Source organism: Phoca vitulina, unplaced genomic scaffold (assembly GCF_004348235.1).
Source record: "Phoca vitulina isolate PV1807 unplaced genomic scaffold, GSC_HSeal_1.0 scaffold8, whole genome shotgun sequence".
In the NCBI taxonomy this organism is placed as follows: Eukaryota; Metazoa; Chordata; class Mammalia; order Carnivora; family Phocidae; genus Phoca; species Phoca vitulina.
In genome coordinates this window covers 12161760-12189579 of record NW_022589711.1, presented here as the reverse complement: position 1 = coordinate 12189579, position 27820 = coordinate 12161760, and the positions used below count along the sequence as shown (strand labels likewise).

General features: G+C 35.8%; 1 protein-coding gene across 2 annotated transcripts in view; it reads left to right on the top strand.

The window, feature by feature from the left end:
• GBE1 (1,4-alpha-glucan branching enzyme 1) overlaps window positions 1-27820 on the top strand; it is a 275317-nt gene that overhangs the window by 196152 nt on the left and 51345 nt on the right. For both annotated transcript variants that reach the window (XM_032406324.1, XM_032406325.1), the window contains exons 11-12: window positions 4155-4265; window positions 8167-8338. In XM_032406324.1, the coding sequence (XP_032262215.1) occupies window positions 4155-4265; window positions 8167-8338 (283 nt within the window). The remainder of the gene's footprint in view (window positions 1-4154; window positions 4266-8166; window positions 8339-27820) is intronic.

Here is a 27820-nt window from a genome sequence, read left to right as displayed (position 1 = left end):
ACTGTTTCCCTAAATGTCAGTAAAGCACACAAGGGTATTAATCCAAATGATAGCTGTACTCAGAATGTATGTGATATTCATCATGATTTACCCATAGGGTCTGAGTTAGATTAGAATGCTAGATTTCATTCATGTTTTTGTTGTTCAAAAACAAATTATTTACCACTTTCTACTTCTATTAGTTCAAAGTCAGTAGTTTGGAATATCACATTTAATCATACTTAATCACTTACTGAACAAATATTTGCCTATCTAAAATATGGCAAATTTGCAGCATCTCTTTTCATTTTGTCGGTCATTTTTATTACCTACCTACCTTTTTTCACCTTTTTATGTTAAATTGATGTAAGTATTTAATTGAATTCATTCATTACACATTAATTCCACCAAATGTTTATTAAGCACCTTGTATTTTTTTTTAAAGATTTTTTTATTTATTCATTCAAGACACAGAGATACAGAGAGAGAGAGAACATGAGCTGGGGGAGAAGCAGAGGGAGGGGGAGAAGTAGGCTCCCCTCCGAGCAGGGAGCCCGATGCGGGGCTTGATCCCAGGACCCTGGGATCATGACCTGAGCTGAAGGCAGATGCTTAACCATCTGAGCCACCCAGGCGCCCCAAGCACCTTGTATTTTTATTATATAAAGTTTTTCAATTAAACTTTTTATATGAAGATAATTGTAGATCCCCATGCAGTTGTAAGAACAGTTGTAATACAGTGAGATCTGGTGCACTCTTAACCAGTATTCCAAAGTCTCACAACTAGGATACTGACAACTGATGTAGTTAAGGTATAGAATATTTCCATCACCATAAAGTTCTTTCATGTTGTTCCAATCACTTTTTAACCTGTGGCAACCACTCTGATCTCCATTTCTGTAATTTTTTTTTTTCATTTCAAGAATGTGATATAGGGGCGCCTGGGTGGCTCAGTCGTTAAGCGTCTGCCTTCAGCTCACGTCATGATCCCAGGGTCCTGGGATCGAGCCCCGCATCGGGCTCCCTGCTCAGCGGGAAGCCTGCTTCTCCCTCTCCCGCTCCCCCTGCTTGTGTTCCCTTTCTCACTGTGTCTCTCTCTGTCAAATAAATAAAGAAAATCTTAAAAAAAAAAAAAAGAATGTGATATAAATGAAATCATATAATATGTCACCTTTTGGGATTGCCATTTTTCACTCAGCAAAATTCTCTGGAGATTCATATAGGTTGTTGCATGTATCAGTAGTTTATTCCTTTTTATTGCTGAATGATATTCCAGGGTATGGATATACCACGGTTTGCTTAATCATTTACCCATTATAGACATCAGTATTGTTTCTAGTTTTTAGCTCTTACAAATAAAGCTGCTCTAAACATGTGTGTGCAGATTTTGTGTGGCCATAAATTTTAATTTCTCTAAGATAAATGCACAAAAGTGTAATTACTGGGTCATATAATAGTTGGATATTTGAGTAGTTGGATATTTAATTTTTTAAGAAACTGCCAAACTTGTCCAGAGCAACTGTACCATTTACATTCCCACCAGCAATGTTGGAGAGATCCAGTTTCTGTACATCCTTGCACCTATTTTAATCATTCTAATAGGTGTGTAGTGATATCTAACTCTGGTTTTAATTTGCATTTCCTTAGTGGCTTATGATGATGAACATCTTTTCATGTGTTTATTTGCCTTCTATATATCCTCCTTGATGAAATGTCTATTCATATCTTTTGACCGTTTTCTAATTGGATCATTTGTTTGCTGTGGAGTTTTGAGAGTTCTCTATATAATTTAAATTAAACTCTTATTGGACATGTAGTTGGCAAATGTTTTCTCCCATTCTGTTGCTTATCTTTTTATCCTGTTCATGTGGACTTTGACAGAGCAAAAGTTCTTTGTCTACATTAAATTTGGTGAAGTCCAGTTTATCATTTTTTTCTTATAGAGACCTTTTTTGGTGTCGAGTCTAAGAATTCTTTGACTCTCCTATGTTTTCTTTCAAACATTTTATACTTTTATATTTAAGTCCATGGTCCATTTTGAATTAATTTTTGTGCAATCAATGTTTAAGACTTAGTTCCTTAGTTCAAGTTTGTTTCTTTTCTTTCTTTCTTTCTTTTTTTTTTTTTTTGCAATTTCTGACTCTTTTAGTGTGATTTGTTGAAAAGTCTATCCTTCCATTGATTTGTGTTTGCACGGTAGTCAAAAATTAAGTGGGCATATTTGTGTAGGTCTATACATTAGTGTGAAATTGTTGCTGTACCTAATTACCACAACAGTGTCTTAAAACAACACAAATTTACTATTATATAGTTCTCATAGTTCTGTAGGTCACAATCTAAAATGGATCTTATTAGACTAAAATTAAGGCATTGGCAAGGCTTCACTTCTTCTGGAGGCTCTAGTTCCCTTGCCTTTTCTAAAGGCTTCTAGTTTTTTAAAAGCCACCTACACTCCTCGGCTCGTGGCCCCTTCCTCCATCTTCAAAGCCAGCAAGGTAGCATCTTCAGATTTCTCTCTTACTCTGACAACTCACTCCCCCTTTTGAGAAAGATCCCTATAATTACATTGGACCCATCCAGGTTATCCAGGATAATCTTTCCCTTTCAATGTATTTGACTTTATCACCTCTAAAGTCCTTTTGCATGTAAGGCAACATGAATATGGCTCTGGGCATTAGGATGTGAACATCTATGGTGGTCATTATTATTCTGCCTAACACAGTCTGCTGTGTGGTGTCTAACGATTCACATTGAAGTTCTGAGAGATGGCTAAACACATCTGAATTCCTTGGACAAAAGTCAACAAAGGAAGATTCAAGGAGGCCTGAACCCCATTTCTTGTACCAAAATCTGCCTTAGTTTTGCATTAGTTGCTGTGCAACAAATTACCACAAATCTAGTAACTTAAAACATTACTCAGTTGCTATCTCATGATTTCTTCAAAGGACATCCATCATATTCCAAGGTCCCACCTCCACTTTAGGTAAAGGATTGCACAAAGATGTGAATCTGGAGGGGCAGGAATCATGGGGACCATCTTAGAATTCTGCCTATCAGAGTACAATTGACACTTTAGACAGAGGAATGAACCCAGGCAGAAAAAGTGTATTGAGTAGAAGAAAGAGGCTATTTTTAGGAGTAACTTTCAAGAGCACCAGCTTTATAGGATAGGCAGAGGGAGAGACTGCAGGATGCCTAGAGTGGTAGGAAAACAAAACAAAACAATCAGGAGTCTCACACTGTAGACTGAGACGGAAAGTGTCTCATGGGAAGGGATAGAGTCAGCACTCTCAACACATACAGCAAATAGTTGCCTAAGAAAGAGAAAGTATTACCTAAGAGACAGTCATCTGCAATCTTGGCAAGGTCATTTGCATCGAAATAGAGCAGAAGCCAGCTTGGAGACTGAGTGATAACTGAAATGGAGAAAGAAATGTGTGGTCTGGGGGCACCTGGGTGGCTCAGTCGTTAAGCATCTGCCTTCGGCTCAGGTCATGATCCCAGGGTCCTGGGATCGATCCCCATGTGTCAGGCTCCCTCCTTAGCAGGAAGCCTGCTTCTCCCTCTCCAACTCCCCCTGCTTGTGCTCTCTCTCTCTCTCTCGCTATGTCTCTCTCTGTCAAATAAATAAAATCTTAAAAAAAAAAAAAAGAAATGTGTGGTCTGTTAAGATGGTAATTATTTCATGATAATTAGTCTTTAAACTTTGAAATGACAGGTTTTTTTTTAGTTATCATTTTTTTTTTTTTAAAGAATGGAACAAAACATTATTCCTGCTAAAATTTTCTTTATTCAAACCTAAAAATGCAGCAAGTATATCTCTCTCTTGTGAAAGTGACAAAAAGATAATGTGCACAGTAACACTTCACTGTGGTCTTAATCAAGAGGTAGCAGTTGTTACAGTGAGAAAAAAAGGTTGAAAAAAGCCCAAAGTGCCGTGAACAAACCATCTGCACAAAAGCAAACACACCCACACCCCACATCACTGTCATTTGGTCAGTCTGTATAAAAGCTTTGATTTTAGTAAAAAGTTTAACCAAAGATGTTTTTGCTACATGGGTGCCCTTGTATCTACATGTCAAGTAATTTGGATTGATATGATGGATGCCTTCAGATAGTGACTTAAGGTGAGAACAATAATGGTTTATTCAAATTATTTTCTCTCTTGCATTTAGCTACTTAAAGAGTTTAAAGATGAAGATTGGAATATGGGCGATATTGTGCACACACTCACAAACAGACGCTACCTTGAAAAGTGCATTGCTTATGCAGAGAGCCATGATCAGGTAAATGAATATGTGTACAAATTAATTCTGGCTTTCTTTGTATTTATTAACATATCTAATACAAACCTATCTAAATGCAAATCTCTATAGTTTAATACAGTTAATATAATTTATATCTATCTTTACGTGAAAACTGCTTATACTTGAAAAACATTTTAAAATTATTTTGCAGATCTATAAATTCCAGCTTCAAAATGCAGCACTATTTTTACTCTGCCAAACTGTAATTAAAAAATTGTAAATGACAGTTGCAAGTGTTCTCTTACATGTTTTCCTTTGTTGTAACGAGAGGAACATTGGTGCTGATCCAGGTTAATTTTAATTTCCATTTTAGATTTCCTTCTAGAGGTTTTCTTTTATGCCTTTTGATAAGCTTTCATCATTTTTTTCCTGCAATCACTGAAATCTCTTGCTAGGTAATTACCCTGACCCCTGTTTGTCCAGCTTCGGCCCATCCTTTCTAATGCAGCCTGAGGTATTTTCCAAAGAGCAAAGCTCATTTCGTCAACCCAGATCTTTTGATTAAATCTTCTTATTCAAGCCCACTCATATTCTGGTGTAAGCCAGAGTTTCCACCTTCATTCTCTGCTCACCTCTCCAAACATTTTATTCTTCAGTACAATAAAATTCCCACCCATTCCTGAATAAGTCAACCTTGTTCCAATCTTGTAATTTCCCCCACACACCTGCAAGTGTCTAGTGCACCTGGGAAGCTTCTGTGAAGTCCTACTGTCCTGCCTCAGATGTCATATTCTCCCTCAAGACCTCATCTAGTTGTATAGGGAAAAATAGTTGCCTCATCCTCCATGCTTTCATCACATTTTAGGCAGAACATTTGTTTCCATTACCTTTAGATTTTCAGCCTTAGCACTGTGACTGCTTCTAGTAGTTGTTCAATAAACATAAGTAAGTGGGGGAACAAAGGCCATTTAGTTATATAAAGCCATATCAATCCTTATAAGCATAAGCAACATAAGTACTCTTTATACATTAAAAAGGAGACAGTAAAAATTTTTGAAATTATTTGCATGGGGCACCGGGGTGACTCTGTCAGTTAAGCGTCTGACTCTTGGTTTCAGCTCAGGTCATGATTTCAGGGTCCTGAGATCCAGCCTGCATCCAGGTCCATGCTCAGCGTGGAGTATGCTTGAGATTCTCTCTCTTCCTGCCCCTCCTCTGGCTCACACTCTCTCTCTCCTCTCTCTAAAAGGAATAAATAAATAGATAAAATCTTTAAAAAAAAGGAAATTATTTCCAGTATGTGTATTAAGAAAATTGAAGCTCAAACAATAAGCCTGTTATTTTTGAAGAAATTGACCATTTAAGGTAAACAGGTGGATTTTCAGGTGTATTCTCTAATTAATAAGAAAGTCTAGGGGCGCCTGGGTGGCTCAGTCATTAGGCGTCTGCCTTCGGCTCGGGTCATGATCTCAGGGTCCTGGGATCAAGCCCCGCATCGGCCTCCCTGCTCCTCGGGAAGCCTGCTTCTCCCTCTCCCACTCCCCCTGCTCGTGTTCCCTCTCTGGCTGTGTCTCTCTCTGTCAAATAAATAAATAAAATCTTAAAAAAAAATTTAAAAAAAAGTCTAAGTAGACCAGAGGTCAGCTACTAAGGCCCATGGGCCAAGTTCTGCCTGCTGCCTATTTTTGTAAAGGTAATTGGAACACAGCCGTGTTCATTCACTTATGTATTGTCTGTGGGTGCTTTTGAGCCATAATGGCAGATTTAAGTAGTGGAGACTGAGCAAGTGGCCCACAATGCCTAAAATATATACTAGGTAGCCTTTACAGAAAGTTTTCTGACTCATGATGTGAACCTATATTAAATTTTGTATCTTCCAAATCAGGGCAGGGCTTTCTTTTCAACTTAAATTGGCCATAGAGCAAATCAAATACCTACAAAAAATCAGAACCAAAATCTAAAAAATTAAAAATGGATAATATAACCATGGAGGAACTCTCACCAAATACATAACAATATGAAAACTAAGATGCATGTATAAATTCTTTATATTGCAAACTCCTAGCAATTATAACATATTTTGAGCTCCCTAGATACATTTATTTTATATAAATGAATAAAAGAATAAATGAGTGGATTAAACAAATTGAAGATGAAACAGATTATTTTTATAGTTTTCTTCCCAAAATGTACAGAAAATTATAGAATTATTTCATACTTTAAAGATTCAGGTAATTCTGCCTTTTATTACAAATTGTTGGAATATACAAAAAGATGCAAGTTTCCTAGTTCTTTCTAAAAGCAAAAATAGGGCACCTGGGTGGCTCAGTTGGTTAACCATCTGCGTTGGCTCAGGTCATGATCTCAGGGTCCTGGGATGGAGCCCCGCGTCAGGCTCCCTGCTTCTCCCTCTCCTTCTGCTGCACCCCCTGCTTGTGCGTCTCTCTCTCTGTCAAATAAATAAATAAAATCTTAAAAAAAAAAGAACCAGTACTAATAACTATTTAACAAATAGATCTACGTTGTCTTCAAACTTCTTTAACAATGGAGCCTACTATTGAGCCACGCTTCTATAGCATTCGAAGTTGTATGTCAGATTGAAGCTGCATTTTATTGATATGTGTTTCAGTCTCCTAGGGCTGCCATAACAAAATTCCACAGACCGGGTGGTCTAAACAACAGAAATTTATTTCTCACCATTCTGGAGGTTGGTAGTCCAAGATCAAGGTGTCAGCAGGTTCAGTTTTTCCTGAGGCCTCTGCCCTAGGCTTGTAGATGGCCATCTTCTTTCTGTTCTCACAGGGTCTTTTTTTGTGCACACTCATCCCTGGTATCTCTTCTTCTTCATATAAGGACTCCACTCATATTGGATTAGAGCCTCACTCTTACAACCTTATTTAATCTCGATTACCTCTTTATAGGCCCTCTCTCTAAATAATAGTCACATTGGAGGTTAGGACTTCAACATGAATTTGGGGTGGGCACAGTTCAGTCCATAACTGTACACATTCACTTTATATGTTTAGATTTAAAATATTTATCTATAAGTTGGAGAACAAAGAGTCTACTTTGATAAAGTGAAATAGTTTGAACTCAAGTAATATAGATGACAATTACCATCTAATCAAACTCTGAAAATTCTTAGCCAGGAACCATATTCTGAGCCAATTCTTTTTTGGCCCTTAAAATAATTCAGATTGTTAAGAACGCTCTCTTCTACTACTCAGGATGTTTCTGAATTACCTGCCCCATTTATCAACTGTTATATTTTCGTATAAAATAAACTAATTTTAGATTAGATGCCAAATTCAATGAGAAAGCAAATTTTACATTTTAAGGAAAAGCTGTCAGCCCTCTGCTGAAGGGGAATAGGGTCCATTTTACTATATATATGTACATATTTTATATATATAAATACATATACATAAATATAAATACATATACATATAAATGATTTTTAAGAAAGTCTTCCATTCTTTCAAAACAAACAAAATCATGGTAATGCAAGCTATTTTTAAAGTTTATTTATAATGATGTAATGTATGGTGATCAACATAACAATAAAAAATTTTAAAAAATAAAATAAAATTTAGTATTCTCAACATTATAATAAATATTTATTCCAATTTCAGAGAATTTGAAGCATCAGCTCAGGTATAACAAATATTCAGGTGGCTTATCCTGAGTTTTCACCAAGCTCTTTAAAAATAAAAATCCATCCTGAAAATAGTGTTGATCTCTCTCTGACCAGCTCACCTGATTTTACCTGTTCTCCTTCTACATAGAAAGCAACTATTGAAAAACACATGAAATTAATATTAATTCAAACACCTCTCCTTCATCGTTTCCCATCCCGTGTAATCATGTGTTATTCTAGTATAAATCACAACTGCTTAGTACCTATTCCTTGCATTTATCTCAGTGACTTTTATTTCCATAGGCACTTGTTGGGGACAAGACACTGGCATTTTGGTTGATGGATGCTGAAATGTATACCAACATGAGTGTTCTGACCCCATTTACTCCAGTTATTGATCGTGGAATACAGCTTCATAAAATGATTCGACTCATTACTCATGCTCTTGGTGGAGAAGGCTATCTCAATTTTATGGGTAAGTATGAGTTGAACACATATCCCATCTATGTTCAGAACGTTAACTAATATTACATATGACATAAATCATGTAGAATAGTTTGAATTACTGTTCAGATTTAAAACAGAAAATTACAACTTTGTTTTTTTATACACTGTCCTATATAAGCTGCACAAATTAAATTACTGTAAAATCATTGTTATACTAATACATGATGCAAAAGTAGTCTAATAGCTGGCATTTTATTTAATGTTTTTGTCAACAAGTGGGGTGAACTATTTTTAAAACTTAGAATTATTCTGAATTTAATCACTGGAGTTTATTATATTAGTGTTCGCACATTAAACATAAGAAAGATATAATTGTCATGGCATGACATATCAAGCTAAGATTATTGGTCTTTGAGGTAATTGTACACCAGTATGTTTATATTATAAATGTGAAAACCAAGGCAAAGGATATTGTGATAGACAAAAATATTTATATATATTTATTTTAAAAATAGGAAAACTATGAATATTCAAAGGTCATTGTTGTCCTAAGGATCTTGAATGATAAGATATAGAAGTCAACAAATAATATTTTCTGTTCTATTTGGTCAACAACGGTCATTTGAGCATTTCTAAGCTTTAGGAGATTTCACCAGTTTTTAGACTGGTGAAAGAGAGAGATAGAAAGGCTGGGAAATGTATATGAGAGGCTGACTTACTTTTCTATAGTGAAAGCCTTAGAAGAGCTTCAAATTAATTCATTTTTATCTGGAAATTTGTATAAGGAACCTCAGATTGGACTTTTAAAAGTCTCTGTTGTTAATTCAGTCAGTCAGGCAATCAGTCTCTATTGTTTGCTAACTTGAGGTTAGGAAGCCCACCCCTATAAACTATACACCATATTTCACCTGTATAGCCTATACCTTTGGGTGTATTCCTCTCCTAGGATCAACAAAATTTGTTAATAGTCCTAAGCTGTCCGGAAGTGACCTTCCCGATGTGGGAGACTGCACTGAGCCAGCCAGGCTGCAGGCCAGGTTCCCTGAGTGGAGTTTGCAGGCATTATATCCATAAGTAGAATCAGCCTCAGTTCCTTAAAAGCAACTGGTCTTCACTGACCCAATAAACATTGTTTGCAAATATAGCCATTCCAGTAAGGCCTTAATTGCACAATCAATTTTTTCAATTATATCCTGATAAAAAGATAGGGTCTATGAACCTGTGTAAATATGTTACCATGTAAAGTAAGGAGAAGTGGGGGGTTAGTGAGAGATTTTTTTTTAGTGTTTTATTTCATTTTCAAAAGCAGTTCATGAAGTTGTTATACTCTAAGATAGCTTAAAAAGAAATGGAATGGGCTTCCTTGTATGTGTGGAAACTAAAACAGTTTTCCAAACAAAGAACCAAAATAAAACCTCCGAGTTTATGCACTCAGTCCTATGTCATTAATTCTTGAAAGCCACTGCATTCAAAAATTCTAGTAATCTTGGGGCACCTGGCTGGCCCAGTGAGTAGAGAATGCGACCCTTGATCTCAGCGTCGTGAGTTTGAGCCCCACACTGGGCATGGAGCCTGCTTAAAAAAAATAATTAAAAAGAAAAAAAGATCCTTAAAAAAAAAAAAGAAAAGAATTCTAGTAATCTTGACTCAGTTTACTGCTTTAGTCTGGAAGTTGTGTAGGCAATGTCAATTTAGAAGCCTATACCTAGTGAGTGGAGAGTGTGGGTAGTTTGAAGTACTTAATAAAGTCCTTTTCCTGAGACTGTCGTCCTTTGTGGAAGACAGTTCTAGCCTATAGCCCATAATAGAACCTGCAGGCAAGCATCAAACAGACTACACATGACAGAGATTTAAGAGCCTTAGTTAAATTAATATTGATAACTTTTAAATAAGAAAGATCTGATTCAAATTCATATTAAGAATTATTTCCTGGGACGCCTGGGTGGCTCAGTCGGTTAAGCATCTGCCTTTGGCTCAGATCATGATCCCGGGGTCCTGGGATCGAACCCCACATCTGGCTCCCTGCTCAGTGTGGAACCTGCTTCTCCCTCTTCCTCTCCCCCTCCTTGTGCTCTCTCTCTCTCTGATAAATAAATAAAATCTTTTAAAATATTAAAAAAAAAAAATTATTTCCTGAGTCTTGGTGTATATTCCATGAGGGTAAAAATGGGTCATGGACAGCTAGGACATTAACAAATCTCAGTAATTTCATAAGCTTTGTGAAGTATTTATATTAATAATCACCTTAACTGTATATATTCCACCTAGGGCAGGCTGAGCATCTGTTCTGTTTTGAAAACTCTTCCCATAGTAACAATAAATAGTAACAATAAAAAACATAATTATTTCTAACATCTCTTTCTGTAAGGTCTATAAAGTGAGCATATTTGTGGTATCAAATATAATCTTGGGATTATTCTTTGATATAGGACTAAGAGATCTTTGAAGTTTTATTCTTTTGTCCTTAAAACAAATGGCTCCTAATGCTTAACACCAATATAACACCTTTTTTTTTATTCCCTCTGTCCTATTATCTAAATCTTAGCATTTCTCTACAGACATTAAAATCAATAATCTCCAAGTAGCTCTATAATTTCTGATTATTGATGTTGTTTTATGAAGTTTAGTATTTCCCTATGAGCTATCATGACTTTAAGTTTTTTTTCCATTTCCTGATCATGTCACTGTCCTGCTTAATGGCTTCAATGACTGGTGTCCTCCAGCTGACCTGTAAGGCTCTCATGAATGGTCTCCTGTGGGTCTCCCTGTTGATCGCTCTGCTCCAGCCAAGCAAGCATTCTTTCAGTTCACTGAATGTACCAACCTCCTTCAACTCTGAGCTCTATACATTTGCAGTTCTCCTTTCTGAGAAGCATTCCACTCAAACATTCCCTCCCATACCTGACCAAATCCTTCATCTGCAAATCTCGTTTCCTTGGGGAAGCTTTTCCTAAAGCCTCATGCTATGCTAGTTTTCCCTGTCATACATTTTTATATTACCCTATACTTACCTTTCATGGCACTTAACAAAATTACATTTGAAAAACTATTAAATATATAACTCCCTTGGTAAATTTAAGACTCAGTGAAAAGAGGGGTCATCCGTATCTTATTCACTATTTTATCTCCAGGAACTAGTAGCAACTGGCACAGCATCTAGCACATCACAAGGCTTTCACATTTTTCTAAAAAAAAAAAAAGGATATCAGATAGATGTCTATGTATATAATAGATAGATAAATATATATATAAAATATTACCTTGTAATATTTTTAGCAGTAGTTCATTAGCTGCAATCACCAGTTGTAGTTATAAGCAGAGTAATTTTTTTCAAGTGGCATGTAAGAAATTAATATTTAAAAAGATCAATTTAAGAAATTTTTCGAGACTGACTGAGGAGCAACTTGGTTGTTTATTCATGTTTTAGGCATTTTTAAACTTGTTAGCTTTCTGAAATTTTATTTTTATTTTTCTTTAGTAGAGGAAGAATAAGTTAAGAGAAGAAAACACATTCTTACAGTTTTTTTTATTAAAACATGTTTACATAAATTCATTAGGCACTTAGATATGTGTGCTGTTCATCACAAATCATTAGGATCAGTACTGATTTTCTCAGAATGATACCAATTTGGCTGATTTGTTTTGTTTTGCTGGTTTTTTGTCTTATATACTCCTAATTTTGAGTTTCAAAAAAATTCTTTCACTCTGGGTAAAGCAGAGGAATATTTGCTGTGAATTTTTTATTTGCTAGATTATTTAATTGGTTATGAATAAATACACTTATATTTCTTATTCTAATACCATGTAGTCATCTGCAAGAATCAAATACAGGAGAGGGGAGCAGGGATGGCTAAATTATGTTTATATTTTTATATTTCATTCATCGTATGAGAGTTAAAATAATAAATATGAATAAAAGTAAATTTATATTGACATGGCATTCTATACTTTCCAAAGCACTTTCCTATGCATCATCTAACTTAATCTTCATAATTTTTTTTTCTATATCATGTCTTAGTTTAAAAGAAACCTTGGGAAAAAGTTAGAGGAGTACTAAGGTGTGCTAGGTCAATGTCCCAAGTCGCATTTTGCTGAAACTGCAATTCGTGAAGGTAAAGGGATGTGCGTAATGTTGTACGGCTAGAAAATACAGCAGCTGGTTGGTTGTCTTTTTCTTCTGATTTCCAATTTGAGAAAATTTTTAAAGAAATTCTTATATCAATATGTAGATTAGCCACCATAGTATAATTAATGTATATCTTTTAGGAAAAGGTAGAGCAAAGCGGTTAAGAAAGCTCTCTGAGTGGGAATCCAAGACTTCTAGATGGGTGACTTGGGTAGGATGCATTGCCTTCAGGGCCTTCATCTGCTCAGTGATAAAACGGAGTACCACCCGCCCCAGACGACTATTTTGAGGGTGAAATGATTTAATATGGTTACGAGACTCAGATATTGCCAGGCACATAGCTCATCATTAACTTTTATTTAAATTAAGTTAGTTGAATTTAAAATTAAATTTACTGTTAACTATTTTTAATATTATTAATTATTCCATTAAATAAATAGGTCTTGGATACTGATGTTCCAATTCCATCTAAGAGTATTTCTTTAGAATCTTGCCTAATGGTACATGGTTAAAAATAAAAGTTTCTTAAAATGTTTCATTCATTTCCTCTTTAAGACATGAGTAAATGTAATAATTCTTTGTTAGAAATCAGATGACATTTTCCAAGTTGATATATGTGGTAAATTAAACCATTTCTGTAGTAAGTCTAAGAGTAAATATTACTTCTTTTGTTTTTAATTCATAGTGACATTTACTGAATGTTGCTGCCAAAACACCTTACTTAGCTTTCACGTATGAAGGGGTCTGAGGGTTACCTCAGCTAGTTTTCATTTCTAGGATGATTTCTAGGATATATATTGATCGGTTAACATTTATTATGTATCTACTATATGGTGTTCATGTGTTAGTCTATGTGGGCATTAGATAAAACTTAATATTTTTCGGGCATACCTGTGCAGAGAACTTCTATGTACACAGAAACAGAGAGAGAAAGAAAGAAGGCAGATTGACTTCAAGTAAGTTCAATTTTAAAAGTTAGTAAATTGATATATATATATCAATTTAAACTATAAATTTAACATATGCATAACACATTCTAGAATGTGTTTTAACACAATTTACAAAATTCCTTCATGCTTCAGACATTTATATGTATCCACTGTGTACCAAGCATTGCTAAGTGGTAGATATTCTGAGGTGAAAAATAGTTCTTGCTCTCAAGGTCTCAAAACCCAAAAGGGATTACAGACAAGTAAGCAGACAAGTATCTTTATACTAGTGCATGCACTAGATACAGTGATAGAGATGAACAGAAAATGTCATATAAATATATAGGAAATTGGGTTAGGAGATTGTTGGTGGAACTTACGAGTAACTTCAGTTAGACAAATGTAGATAGAAAGGCACAAGGAAGCCCTGCAATGAAATCAAAAGTCAAGTAAGAATAGGACTGATGTACTGGAGTGAGACTGAAGTCATTTGGAAATATTAAACTTCAAATAAATGAAAAAAACTGGGTCTAAGGAAATGAATTTAGTGATCATTCATTGATTAGAAAGTTGAATGAAAAAGTGTGGTTGTTGTGGTGCCTGGGTGGCTCAGTCGGTTAAGTGTCTGCTTTCGGGTCAGGTCATGATCTCAGGGTCCTGGGATCAAGCCCCAAGTCAGGCTCCCTGCTCCTCAAGGAGCCTGCTTCTCCCTCTCCCTCTGCCTACCACTCCCCCTGCTTGTGCTCTCTCTTTCTCTCTCTGTCAAATACATAGGTAAAATCTTTAAAAAAAAAAAAGTGGTTGTCATCACTTTAAAATATCATGAATTCTTCAGCAAGAAAGACCCAGTGTTGATGACTGAATGGGTTTGTGGTTTACTTTTTTCTGTATTTATAACATAACTAAAAGAATACAGATTAGAAAAATAAGACATAAGATCATTGATAATCTATATGGCTATGCCTTGCTACCCTTTGTAACCACTGGTTAGTTAAGCATATTTAATAGATGGCTAAAAATAAATATAAAATAAAAAATATTTGCCATACACATAGGATAACCTCACTAAATATATGTTAATTGCATATGGATAAACTGCTAAAGCCATTCAAAGGAGAAAAAAATGAGGATAGGGATATATTTTGCCCAGGTTTCTAGTAGCTATGTGGTTATGTTGGAAGTGCTATTGTTTCCTATCCAGTCATCTGAAGCAGAGGGAGTAGTCACATGACCTCATTGTGTGACTCATCAGGAATTGCTATAAAGGGGGGTGGTCAGGCAAGCACATGGGCTACTATGCCCAGTGATCTCAGTACTAGGGAAGAAGTCAGTACTGATAAAGTGGTCCCCCCTTTAGGTTCTGCTTTTTGCAGTTTCACTTTACCACCCAGTTAACTTCCATCCGGATGCAGATGATCCTCTTTCTGACCTATCCTCAGAGAATCAGTAGTAGCCTAAGGCTATGTCACATTGCCTAAGTGATTCACCTCACTTCATCTCATCAAGTAGGCATTTTATCATCTCACACCATCACAGAAAGAAAAAGGGTGATCACCTTTTTCTAATATATGTATATTAGATAGTATAATAAGATTTATGGAGAAAGAGAGAGATAAAGAGTGGGAGAGAACACTTTTTACATTAACTTTTATTAGGTATATTGTTATAATTATTCTATTTTATTATTTGTTATTGTTGTTAATCTATTACTGTACCTAATTTATGAATTAAAATTTATCATAGGTTTGTATGTATGTATAGGAAAAAAATATAGTATATATAGGGTTTGGGACTATTTGTGATTTCAGGCATCCACTGGGGTTCTTGGAGAATATCCCCCGCAGATAAGGGAAGACTACTACAGTATTAATTTCATATAATGCCAAAATAATGGCATTGATAGTGTTTTTTATTAAAGACTGTTTAGAATTCTAGAGAGAAGAAACTACATTATTTCACTAATTTTAAATATAAATGTACATAAACATTTTACAATAGCAAGTAGAGCATAAATTAAACTGTAAGCATGAAGCACATATCTTGCAGGTTTAAAATACTGACGGACAAAGCAGAATGGAATTTTAAGAATCAGGTATCCAAACAAAATGAAGAAAATTTAAATAATTTTGAAAATGAAGTATCATTTAATAATTCTCTAAATGTAAGTTTCAAAAATAAGCTGCATTAAAATGTTGCCATCCCTGAGTTTCAAGTTGGTTTTTGTGAAAAATGTTGTGGCTTTTCAGAAAGCTCTTTGTAACCCTGTCCTAGACTAGGCGGTGGTAACGGAGAAAGTTGCAACAAACAATTAACTCCAAATAATTTTCTTCATTTTCAGATAATTAGGTATCTCATCTAATAATGTTAAGAAAATTGTTTTCAGTAACTTTTTTTTTTTTTTTTTTGGTGGGGGGGAATCTTTTTATCGAGAGCTTACTGCTAGTTTTATTTCAAAGGAATTTGCTTTGTTTTCCCCTCTGATTTGACTTCATCTACTTTAGTTTTATCATATATAGATAGCGATTCAAATGCAGAGTGAATGCATCACTTTCAGTACTGTCATGTTCGTATTCCACTTGTTCAGAAAGCCTTTGAACTAAAGTAAGAATTATTCTTGCAACACAAGCCTTGCTTTCTCGGTTGTCATTTTCTTCTTCCTCTTGGGGATAGTGTTATAGAAGAACACTTTGTAAATGAGTACACCTTCATTCAATTTGAAATATTAATGCTGCATATAACTCTCTGGGTATAGCTCAAAACATAAATGATTCAAATTTCTCATTTAAAAAGTACGGAACTAGCAGAGTTAAATCAACAAAACTGGTAACATTTCACTAATATAACACAATAGTCTAGGAAACTGAAAACTCATGTCGTAATCATAAAACACATATTCCCCATGACATCAGATGTTAATACATAAACTGAAATGTCATAAATAATCTGGAATCAGTGGGACTCATTGATTCATTTGCTCACTCATTCATTCAAATTAAACTCATTGTTTCCATGTCAATTTCTGGATACAGGTATAGGTTGGTTGTAAGTGGAGTTGTATGAAGGCTAAGTAGTTCAGGTTCGATAGCTTTATACTTTCAAATGAGGTCATCATCTGGGAGCGGAAGGAATAAGTGATGTTTGAGAAGAAAGTAGAAGCATGAAATAGACCACTCCAGGCATGAAAATACTAGGGAACCATAGTAGGATATCTAGGTAATATTGAATGATCTTTTCAGAATTGTAATCAAGACTAAATTGAATCAGCCTTGTAATTGTGTGACTTTCTTTCTAGAAGGCATGGTTTAATCAAGAGTAGGAATTTTGTCAGGCATCTGTCAAAAAGAGGGACAAGTTTTGAAAAGTATTAGAAAAAAACTCATATAATAGAGAACCAATAAGTCACTGGTTCTTAAAATTGCACATTGGAATAACCTGTGGATTTTCAAAAAAAAAAAACTAAAAATTGTGATTGAATTAGTGTTGGCCATAGCCTGGGCTTTGGGATTTTTAAAAGATTCTCAGATGATTCTTAAGGCTAGGAAATAAAGAGAATTCCAAGACGACGTAAAAGATACAGGAAAGTTCTCTGGTTATGGAACAGAAATCATAGAAGGCACAAGAAGAGGATGTAGGAGGAAGAGAAGGACAGTTGGGACAGATGATGGTGTGTCATGGGTGCAGACTGTCAATTAATGACCAGAAGGCCAGACTTGGACTTCCTAGAAGCAAACAGAGCGAGCAGGATTGGGGCTGCTCCTGGAGTTTTCGAGATGCTTTCTCAAATATATTTTTATCAATAGGTAAAATTTAAATCAGCAGCCTTTTCTGCTTTTCTTATATTGTTTGCTTTATTTATGAACAAACTAAAATCATGACAATAGAGAGCAAACTATATTTTATCCATAATGTGGGTCATCTGATAGGTGCTCATGTGTTTTTACTACTTTCTTGTTTAGGAATCTCATTACCATGATGTTATTCTAGTTTCTGTAATGAGTGATACCTGTGGAGAAAGAGGCATAATTACAAACTGGCAATTTTCTCTCTCAGCAGTGTAATGAAATTTCTATTACTAAACTTGAAGGATTTTCTCTATATGATTATATTGTATTTTGACATTTGAAATTCTGTGGGACATTCTTTAATGAATATGTTCCATTCTCCCTAAAGTCACAGGGAAAGTTGGATGGATTTTATCCTAAGTGTCAGTCTGCATTCAGTGATAGCTACATTATGCTTCAGTGTAAAATGTATGATCTTACTTCAAATCTTCCATCTATGATTGTTTAGTGTCAAACTTGTAAATCCTTTTTTCTGGTAGATAGGAATACAATAAAAATTTAAATGCCTTCCTGCTAAGTGCTGGAATTGAAGCAGTTATAGAAAGACAAAATACACTCTCCTGAACAGTAGGAGTGCTAATTTGGGGCATTTTCTCTTAGCTTGTTGAGGCAAGTTTACCGAACATAACGGGACTAGTAGATGTCTATAAAACTGAGCTGTGAAAAACTGCAAACTTCTCAATATGAGCAGTTGTGAATGGCATTAAGTCCCGTTAAAATGCTCAGACACAAATAGCATCTATTTTAAATGGCATAGACTTAAAAAGCAGTGGCTCTGGTTTGATTCACAGCACACTGATAACCAGTTTTCGCTGGCATTAGATGAGAACTTACCGTGAGTTTGACACTGTGCTAGGAGTTAAGGCAGTGCTGCTTCAGTTAGCTGGGGAGCTTTAAATACTGAAGCCTGAGCCCCACACCAGCCATTTGAGTCAGAGTCCCTGAGTGTAAGGTTCTAGCAGTAGTAGTTTTTAAAAACCTCACCAGGCGATTTCAATATGTGGAGCTACACATAGAGATCCACTCCACTGATGGAGGGGAAAAAAAGTCAGGCTGGAGATAGAGCCATGCTATGGAACAGACAGAACCAGAGCCACTGGAAGTGAGCAGATGGAATTTCCTCTCCCTCTCCCCTGTGTGATTTAAATGCCCTCCTCAGTACTGGACGTGTTCTTTCTGCCAGGTTACTCTTCACAAAAGAACCTTCAAATCTTTGCTGAGGATCAGAACCTGGGCGCAGAGTCACTTTCAAGAAACTGTGTGTCAACCTAGTGGGGAGTGTTTCTGATGTAACTTAATCCACATTTTTCTCTAGCCTGCTCACATAGACCAAATTGAATACATCACCCCTTTACAATAGGCAATGGGTCTACTTAAAATCTGAATGTTGAGAGGAAGAAAGAAGCCACTGAACCTAACTCTCCGTCCTTCATTCTTTCAGGCATGGTGTCAGGGTAGGATACTTACATGGTCCCTGCATTTCTTCTTTTGGGATGTGGGTAGTTGTCTATGGCTGTCAGTGTGTGTGGTGTTAATGGCTCTTTCTGAACTGCTATTCAGCTGGGCTGACCTCCGGCTGCAGTTCCAAAGAAAGAGAGCAGTGGGATGGGACCCACCACAGCTCCTCATCTAAGCAAGGTCCGCTGCTGTCTGGTCCGCTGCCGCTAAGTCTCTTACACTGGAAGCAGGAAATTTTCTCTTTGGTTTATTTATATAAAAGCCTGCCAGAAAAGTGAAGATGATAATTATTGCTGTTAGTTCACTTGTTTATTTTCATTGTAAAGACTTGTTGGTAAAATAAAACTGATTTTCGGGAGGCCTAGGTGGCTCAGTCAGTTAAGCATCTGCCTTTGGCTCAGGTCATGATCCCAGGGTCCTGGGATTGAGTCCCACTTCGGGCTCCTGGCTCAGCGGAGCTTCAGTGTCTCACAGTTCTCCCTCTGCCTGTGCTCTGTCTCTCTCTCTCTTTCTCTCTCTCTCTCAAATAAATAAAATCTTTAAAAATAAGTAAATAAATAAAACTTTTTCTGTGCAGGACATGCTAACCTATGCCATATGATCCCTCATGTGTTACGAATTTTAAACCAAAACCTACCACTGGGGGCATTGATATTTCTCCTAGTGAAGGTATATTGTCATATCATCAGCAGAAAGAAAAGTCCTAGGTACAGGAAGGCACTCGTTTTTCTTTTCAGCTCTATCTCTTCCAGGTGAGGTCATCACAAATAGGAATTTTAACTTGGAGGCTGCAGAGCATATTTCCTAATCTAACAAAATGAAAAGTAGGACTGGATCTTAGAATAAGCCCCAATGAAAAGAGCACAGTTTTTTCTAAAATTAACATCTGGATTCTGTGCTCTTAGGCCAACACACACACACACACACACACACACACACACACTGAATATATGCAGATATTTGTGCACACACACACATATGCATAAACATATACACACCACTGAATAGACTCACTATTTACATAACCCTGGATTAGGAGACCCGTAGTGTATACACCTAACCAGCTCCATTGTTGAGTTGTAGATGGTTGAGTTTGTAGTATTATTTAACAATTCTTGGAAACATTTAGAAATAAAGAAATTTTATCAAACTTTCTTTACTACTTTATTAGCTAGCATTTTGGAAGAACGCCAAAGCGTCACTTCATGAGCTTCAGTGTCTCACAGAAGCTTCTCCTAAATCCAGAAAGTCAGCTAGGTCCAGGATCCTCTCTCAAATTGCTTGTCTTCCTAAAGAGGGAAAAACAGGATGTTATGCTAGGAGATGTGAGTAAAGATAAATTAATATATAATGGGCATTATACCTAGCCCTGAATTCCTAATTTAGTCTTATATCTTCAACTAAGCTTCCTCCCAATCTAATCCCAAAGACCCGTTTGAGTGATAACCTCATCTTATTGGTGGAATCTTCCTAAATGAGATGCCAGTGAATGAATAGTATCCCACTCACCCCAACCCATCCCATGTATGTATTTACTTCATGCTTCATAGTATTTCTTCAGTGGTGTTGGGCTCTTGAATTATTTCCTACCTTCACTACTTTCCTTCCTACCTTCACTCCTACCTTCACTAATTCTCTTCTTTCCAGTTTTACTACATAGTAAGTTTCATTATTTGGTTCACAGTCTCTTAGAACTTTCCATAGGTTTCTAGAGATTATCAGGAACCCCACAGATCTTCCTTCCAAAAAGAATTGATCAGAGAGGGGCACCTGGGTGGCTCAGTCATTAAGCGCCTGCCTTCAGCTCAGGTCATGATCCCAGGTCCTGGGATGGAGCCCCTGGGATCGGGCTCCCTGCTCAGCAGGAAGCCTGCTTCTCCCAGTCCCTCTGCTTGTGTTCCCTCTCTTGCTGTGTCTCTCTCTGTCAGGTAAATAAATAAATAAATAAATATATAAATAAATAAATAAATAAAAGTGTTGATCAGAGAGGTTTTTTTTTTTTTTTAGATCAAAGAGTACATGCTGATTCTTCCAGTATTATTCAAGCAGATTGAAAAGATCCTTATGACCATAGGATGCAAAATGTGATTGATTCTCCATTGCCAGAGCTAGTGAGCAATATGGTTGTCATCTTTTAAAATGTGGTTGTGAGTGCTCTAAACACAAATAATCTGCTCGGGCAACCTTTCTCCTGAGCTACTTGCCAATAGGAGACAAGAATTTAGAAGATGAATTCCTCTGCCTTTAAAAGTTTAAATCATTATCTGAGTCTTACCTTGCCCCAGCTCACTCCCAAAACAAAGCAAGAAGACGAACTACACACAGTAATCTCAGTTAATAGTAGAGAAGAGTAATTTATATTTTCTAAGTTCCTTGGGAACTTTATTTTTCACTTTTTCAGTAGAGAAACGTAAGTTTCTCTTTAGGAATATATTTCCATGGAGGGTTTAGGGAATGCAGATTATATGAGTGACTTGTCTTAATTTGACATGCTATTGTCAAATTAGCACCTTTGAGCATACTTTTCCTCAAATAGCTACATCTTGAATATTTACCCTGAGCAAGGCAGTATGCTAAATGTTTTACTTATGATATCTCATTTAAATTGAGTTCCAACCCTGAGAGGTAGGAATGATTACCTCCATTTTACACACGAGGGAAATGAAAGGTTAAACTTTAATACAGAAGTCAGAACTTGAACCGAGCTCTGCCTCCAAAACACATCATCCCATACAAGACAATACTATAATTTTATCCGAAATGAATGCTAAGATTGGCAGTGGTGTTAGCAAATCTCTTAACTAGAGACATCTACCAAGAAGAGGTGAATCAAAGAGGAAAACAGCAGAATAAATTTCATACTGTGTGGTGATCTGTGACACAAATCAAGTGACTTATTTCCAAAGTTTGAGCCAGTCTTACAAATCACTTGTTAGTCCTCTTTGCTGCCTTCTTTCTACCGCTGGATCAGGCACCGCGAAGGACCTGAGTAAGCAGGAGAAGACCTGGCCACTCGCTGCAGGAGTCCGTGTCCAGGAAAGAGACAAAGCAGACAGATAGAGGTGTGTGAGGTGATATGTGTCACCTTCACAATCTGCACAGAACACATTCTAGAAGAACACTCAACTGATACTCAGGAAAGGAGTAGGTTTGGGCCGTCAGGGGAGGCTTACTGCGGCGGGTTGAGTTTAAAGTATCCCTTTCCTCCCTATCCTGATCCCTCACTGGAGTGGTACCTACGCAAAGCTAAGAAGGTGAAACAGAATGAGGGACCCATCAATTTAGAACATGAATGATGAGAGAGAAGGCTACAGATGGAAGCAGAGGCCAGGTCATGGAGAGCTATTGAAGGGTTTTATAGGAGATTGACAGAGTCAGATCCAGAGTGTAGGTGTGTTACTCAACTAAAAATGTGAAAAATAGATTTGAGGGGGCCGTCACCTCAAACTAAATATAGCACTGCAAGATTTTCTGCTACCAGAATTCTTTAAAATTGGCTTAAAATTGTAGGTCTAAATTCTTTGCATGCTGTTCACATCACTCTATAAATTGGATATATCCCCTGCGCATGGGTTCAAAATCATTTACTTCATTTTTTTAAGTAAGATTTTTCTGAAAGATTATGAGGAAAATAAAGTTGCCATTTTTCAGGGCCACACAGATACTAGGATCCTTCTGATTATTAACTGAAATTAAAGAAATATTTAATGGTTACCTCTGCCTGTGTTATGTAAAAATTCACATTATCTTATTTAGGTAAGTTATTTTTACTCCATATTTCCATCCTATGTAACCAAACACTTGAATACTGAATACTGGTTTGTTTGGATTTTTGTTTTGTTTTGTTTTGTTTGTTTTTGTTTTTGTCCTATGTGGATCATATAAGAGATGTGTTTCTTTGAATGAGCAAGTTTGAATCAACCTGTGCATTTTATTTCATAACTCAAAAATGATCCAGGTACTTGATTTAAGTAGTTTTAAAAATATAAGGTAGTACAGGTATAACTCACATTATACAGTAACTATCACTTGGAAAAAATTTTTTTAATTTTGAGTTTGTAAAATGAATAATTTCGGGTGTAAATGAAAAATGCTGTTTTAAAGAATTCTGTGATATAGTCAAGAATTATCACCTGATTTGTCTTTCATGAAAACATTTTCATATATTTAAGTCGTTTAAAGGAGGCTGTACCTGTAGAAGCATAAATTACAAATGGAAAAGAATAATGATAAAACTTAAAAGCATAAATACAATTTATAACTATGTTGTAGAAATGCCTACAACAGTTATATTCCCTTTATAAATACATTTAAGAAATCTACTGACAATTAACTAAAAAGCTTATATGATTATTCTTAAAAATATAAGTCAACAGTTTTTATAGAGGAGTTTTATAGTTTGGGAGAAATAACCCAGAAACAGCTTTGCAACTTTGTTTACACCCTATTGTCTAAAAGACTCTTGAATTACTTTTAATAAAAACAAATGATAGGTGTTTGAGCCTCACCAGCACACACAAACCCACTGTCATTGAAAGGTCCCATTTTGACATGTGCTGAGATGACCATTTCGTGATGAAGAGTTGCGATGAGAAAAATGAAAGTTTAAAAATCTAGATAATCCACTCCTTTTTGATATTTTAATCATATATACATCATGCGTGATTATATATGGGTCATGAGTTAAAGTTTCTTGTTATATCTAGGAACAAACTGATAACGTGGGTAAGTAAATTTATTGCGAGATTGTTATACTGAGTTATTTGTGTGGTCTCGCCTTCCCACCACACTAGTCAGCCTTAATAACACCTTTCCACAAACAAAACATCCAGATATCTTGGATTATCATTCCAATAAATTACCTACAGTGTAATTAAAAATATTAAATTATGTGGTTAAAAATTCACCCCGCATCTTATATTTTCTTTCCTTTCCTTTTTCTTTATTACAATGTGAAAGTGCTGTGCACTTAAAAATATTTTTTTAAGGATCAGCTTATTTTATCCCTAGCTTGAGACTTTAAAGTAGTAGTATGACATGAGAACTTAATTATTATATGTTGAGCAAATAAACATTTATAACCCTGGTACAGTTTTAAAAATCCATTTATTGGCTTTTTGAAAGACATTTTATTTATTAAAGCAAGAGTCTTCTGAAAGGTATGCGAACTAATAGTAATCTCTCTCTTTCTTTTAAGTAGGAGACTTAAATTCTGTGTGTATATGGATTCTCCTATAAATGAGACCAAATAAATATTAGCAGAATAAATAAAAATAGTCGAACATGTTCTTTGGCTTACAAAGTTGGAAAGCTACTACTATATTTGTTAGTTGATCTCAATATTTTTGGTGCCAGACCTTTCCAACAGCTCTTAAAGAGAGCTTGATGGGAATCAAATGGACGAGGTAGGATCCCTTTATATATTCTTTGAAGATGTGTAATCACTTCCTTGACTACCTGATGCACACAGCATGTGCCTTCTATACATAGAGAACATGTGTACCATTTCCAGCAACGTACCTACCTTTCTGGTTTCATAAACATGCGTTTTTCATGCATTTTCGGGGGTGATATCACCGAAATTGACTGTTAAGGGAGGGCAAAAAGTAATAAATAATAATCTTAGATATTATGATAGTTTTTGTCTTCCAGAGCATTCCAGCATATAAACACATAGGCAGTAGATCTGTGGTATTTAAATTTCATGGGGTGGAAGCAATTATGAAAAGAGTGTCTACAAAGGCTCCTGAGTGGGGTGTAGGTAGAGTGAGGATTGGTGGGGGTGGGGGGGGTGCAACAATGACAAAAAGGTCGAAAGGCATTAAACACTGTGTTTTTTCATTGTCACTTCTGGGCCTTCTATTCAAGTACTGCCCACCAGGTTCTGTTTCTTAAAATGATATCACAAAGATAATCATTTCCGTTTTCTGATTTGATGCGTAGATTCTAGTTTTGGGATAGACACGTAAGATTTTAGTCCTGGCTCAGCCATTCCCATGGACCTAAATTGTTCTATTGTGTAAAATAAAGACTTTGGCCTCATATTTTTCCCAATAGGTATTGATGAGTTCTTATTCCCTTAGAAAATAGTTCTCAAGTAGCTAAAAATGAACAGGTTTAAGTTTTAAATGTTTTTGAAAGTTGGGGGGCGGGGGTTGTCTTCTGTGGTTGCCAGCTTACTTCCACCTTAATTCTTTTATTCTTCTTGGCTTTTTTTCTCCTTCTCTTGCCAGTATATGCTGCCCCTGACTGAACGAGGGCAGGAGTTGCCTGAACAAATATAACACCAAAGGCCAAGACAATTTAAGATAAAGAGGAAATTCTTAAATTCTAATTTTCCTTCCTGGAGACACCCATCATTTTTTTAGTAAAAGACAAGGATATCCATTCATATTTAATCAGTTGACTTCAAGGTCACATGTTTAAATTGGAAACAGTGCTAATATCTCTATATTATTAGATGCATATTGTGAAAATGATTTACTTTCTTAGAGAAGAAAATACTATGATCATTATACACATTAGCATTTAACATTGAAATCCATTTGTATAAACAGCTTTGTTTCCTAGTATCATTTTCTATCTATGTAAACTTGGGTACACAAAATACTTGTTTTCTTATGAGTCAGAAATATTTTCATAAGTGAAACCTTGTTTTGTCTTGGAAAGATTAACTATAAAAGGCAAGTATAATTATTATGACTAACTGGTAGAAAAAAAACTTTTTGCATTTTAATAATTAGCAGCAAATTTGCTCTTTTCTGACCCTTAGCACAAGATCTTTTATACCAAGCAGCATTTCCTCCGCAAATTGGTGATGTACATTAGTGACACCTGAGTTGTTTTTGTTTTTAAACTGTAATTAAATAAAACAGTGTGGCTAAACATGCAATAGCAACAGTAAGCATTGGACTGGACATAGTTCTTTTTACCATAGTTTTGATACACATTTGTTTTTATTATTTTTATAATTATAATAAAGTAACTAAGACATGAATCTGAGAAAATATCAGAAAATTTGAAATCATTGCTTTAAAATGCACATTTCACAAATTGAGAAATAGGTTACTAACATGTAAAGCTAGTATCTTACCTGTTTTCCCTCTACTTTGCCAAACTTCATTGTGTAGTTATGGGTGCTAACTCTGTTTTCTCATATTCAACACTCAGACCCTTGCCGGTGTCCTGCTGCCTTCTCTACGACGGGGAAACTCTGGTTTCCAAGGTCATCATTGGCTTGCAGGTCTCTGCACCCACTCCCTGAACTCCCTTCTTCACCTGCCTCGGTTGACTTTCCTTTTGTTTTCCTTCCCTGCCTTCTCTGCTATACCAGCGGGGCCTCCCCTGTCTCTTTCCACACACTCCTTTTCATCTTGTTTCTCCTGCCACGTTCATGTTTGCTCCCTTGTCGTCCTGGGCCTCTATTATGTTGGCCCTATTCTTTCTCTCTCAGAAAGCTCATCTACTTTTAGGCTTTGGACATCTCTTTAAGTAGATAATTCCCAAATCAACATCTCAAGATCCAACATTTTGCTCTAAACTACAAGCATACATTTTGAAGCTACCTCCCTGAGATCTCCACGTAGTATCTTGTGGCTCTTCAAAGTCACTGAATCCAAAACTAAAACCATCCTCCCTACAAATTACCATGCCTTTTTAAGATTATTATTACTATTAGTATTGTCATCTTTTTCCAGTAACTGGTTGTTGAGCGCTAAGACCCATTTCAGTTGTTCTTTCCTTTTCCTTGTTCTTAACATTCAGCCAGTAGCTAATTACTGTATCTTTATTATTCATGTCCTTTTCCCTATGTGCATTCCCGCATGATTTGCTATGTATATTGCATTTGTTTAGACTTTTAAAGTTTTCAGTTATTTTCACATACGTGATTTCACATAGTGAAACCTGCAAAGTCAGCATCCTTTTTATAATGTTGATTTTGAGGCAGTGTAACATAATGGTTAAGAGTTCAGGTTTGAGGGCGCCTAGGTGGCTCAGTCAGTTAAGCATCTACCCTTGGCTCAGGTCATGATCTGGGGTACTGGGATTGAGCCCCATGTCGAGCTCCCTGCTCAGTGAGGAGTCTGCTTCTCCCTCTTCTTCTGTCCCTTCTTCTTGCTCGTGCTCTCTCTCTCTCTCTCAAATAAATAAATAAAATCTTTAAAAAAAAAGAGAGAGTTCAGGTTTGGAGACAGTCTGCCTAGATTCTGATCCTGGCTACTTTATTTCCTAGTTGTGTCATCTTTGGCCCATTACCTAATCTTTCTGTACCTCATTCATCATCTCAAAAATAGGGATTATAATGATACCTATTTTACTGAGCACTTGTAAGAATTAAAATATTTAATGATGTTAAGAGTTTGCAGTGATGTCTTACATATAATAAGTGTGTGATAAATCCAAGTTCTAACTATATTACAAGTAAGGGCTTGAGGTTATATATCGTAAGTGAGAAACTGAGTCCTAAAATTCATGTCTTTTATATCCATATCCCATGCTTCCCCTGCTGTATGACACATAATTTTGTCTATTTCCTGAAGAGAATTTCTTTATTTATTGGATGGCCTAATTTATAAAAAAGAAAATTGTTTGAAAGGATAAAACTGAGCAATAGAATTTATAGTTCTGTAAGTCAGTTGGTAGAGTTTACCTTCTTAGTATGTTACCATTCTGTGCTCCCACTATTCCTATAAACTTTTTTTAATGGATCCCAGGAATAGCATTAAAGCAAATATGTATATATTCCTAGATGGTTGTTTAGAATGTCTGCTAACTTATGAATATTTAAATATTCATGAGTCTTGACATCTGTCACTTGGAATGTTAAAAGTTTCTTTTTTCCCCCCAAATACCTGACACATTTAATGATTCTTTTTTTTTTTTCATTAAATGATTCTTTGTAAAGTTCAAGAAGTTTGGGGGAAACTTTGACAGTTTGTGAAGGACCCAGATAACTATTGTGCCATAATTCTGGATGTTTATTTTAACCTTCTGTTTAGTATAATTAGAGTCTCTTGGATATTTCCTTACCCTTTAGGCAGACTATAGCATTTATTTCTGAATAGCTTTCTTTATGTTATATAAAATTTAATACAATATATTTGTTTCAGATTAACTTTAATCTGTTCTTTGAAAATAGCATATTTTTTTTAAAT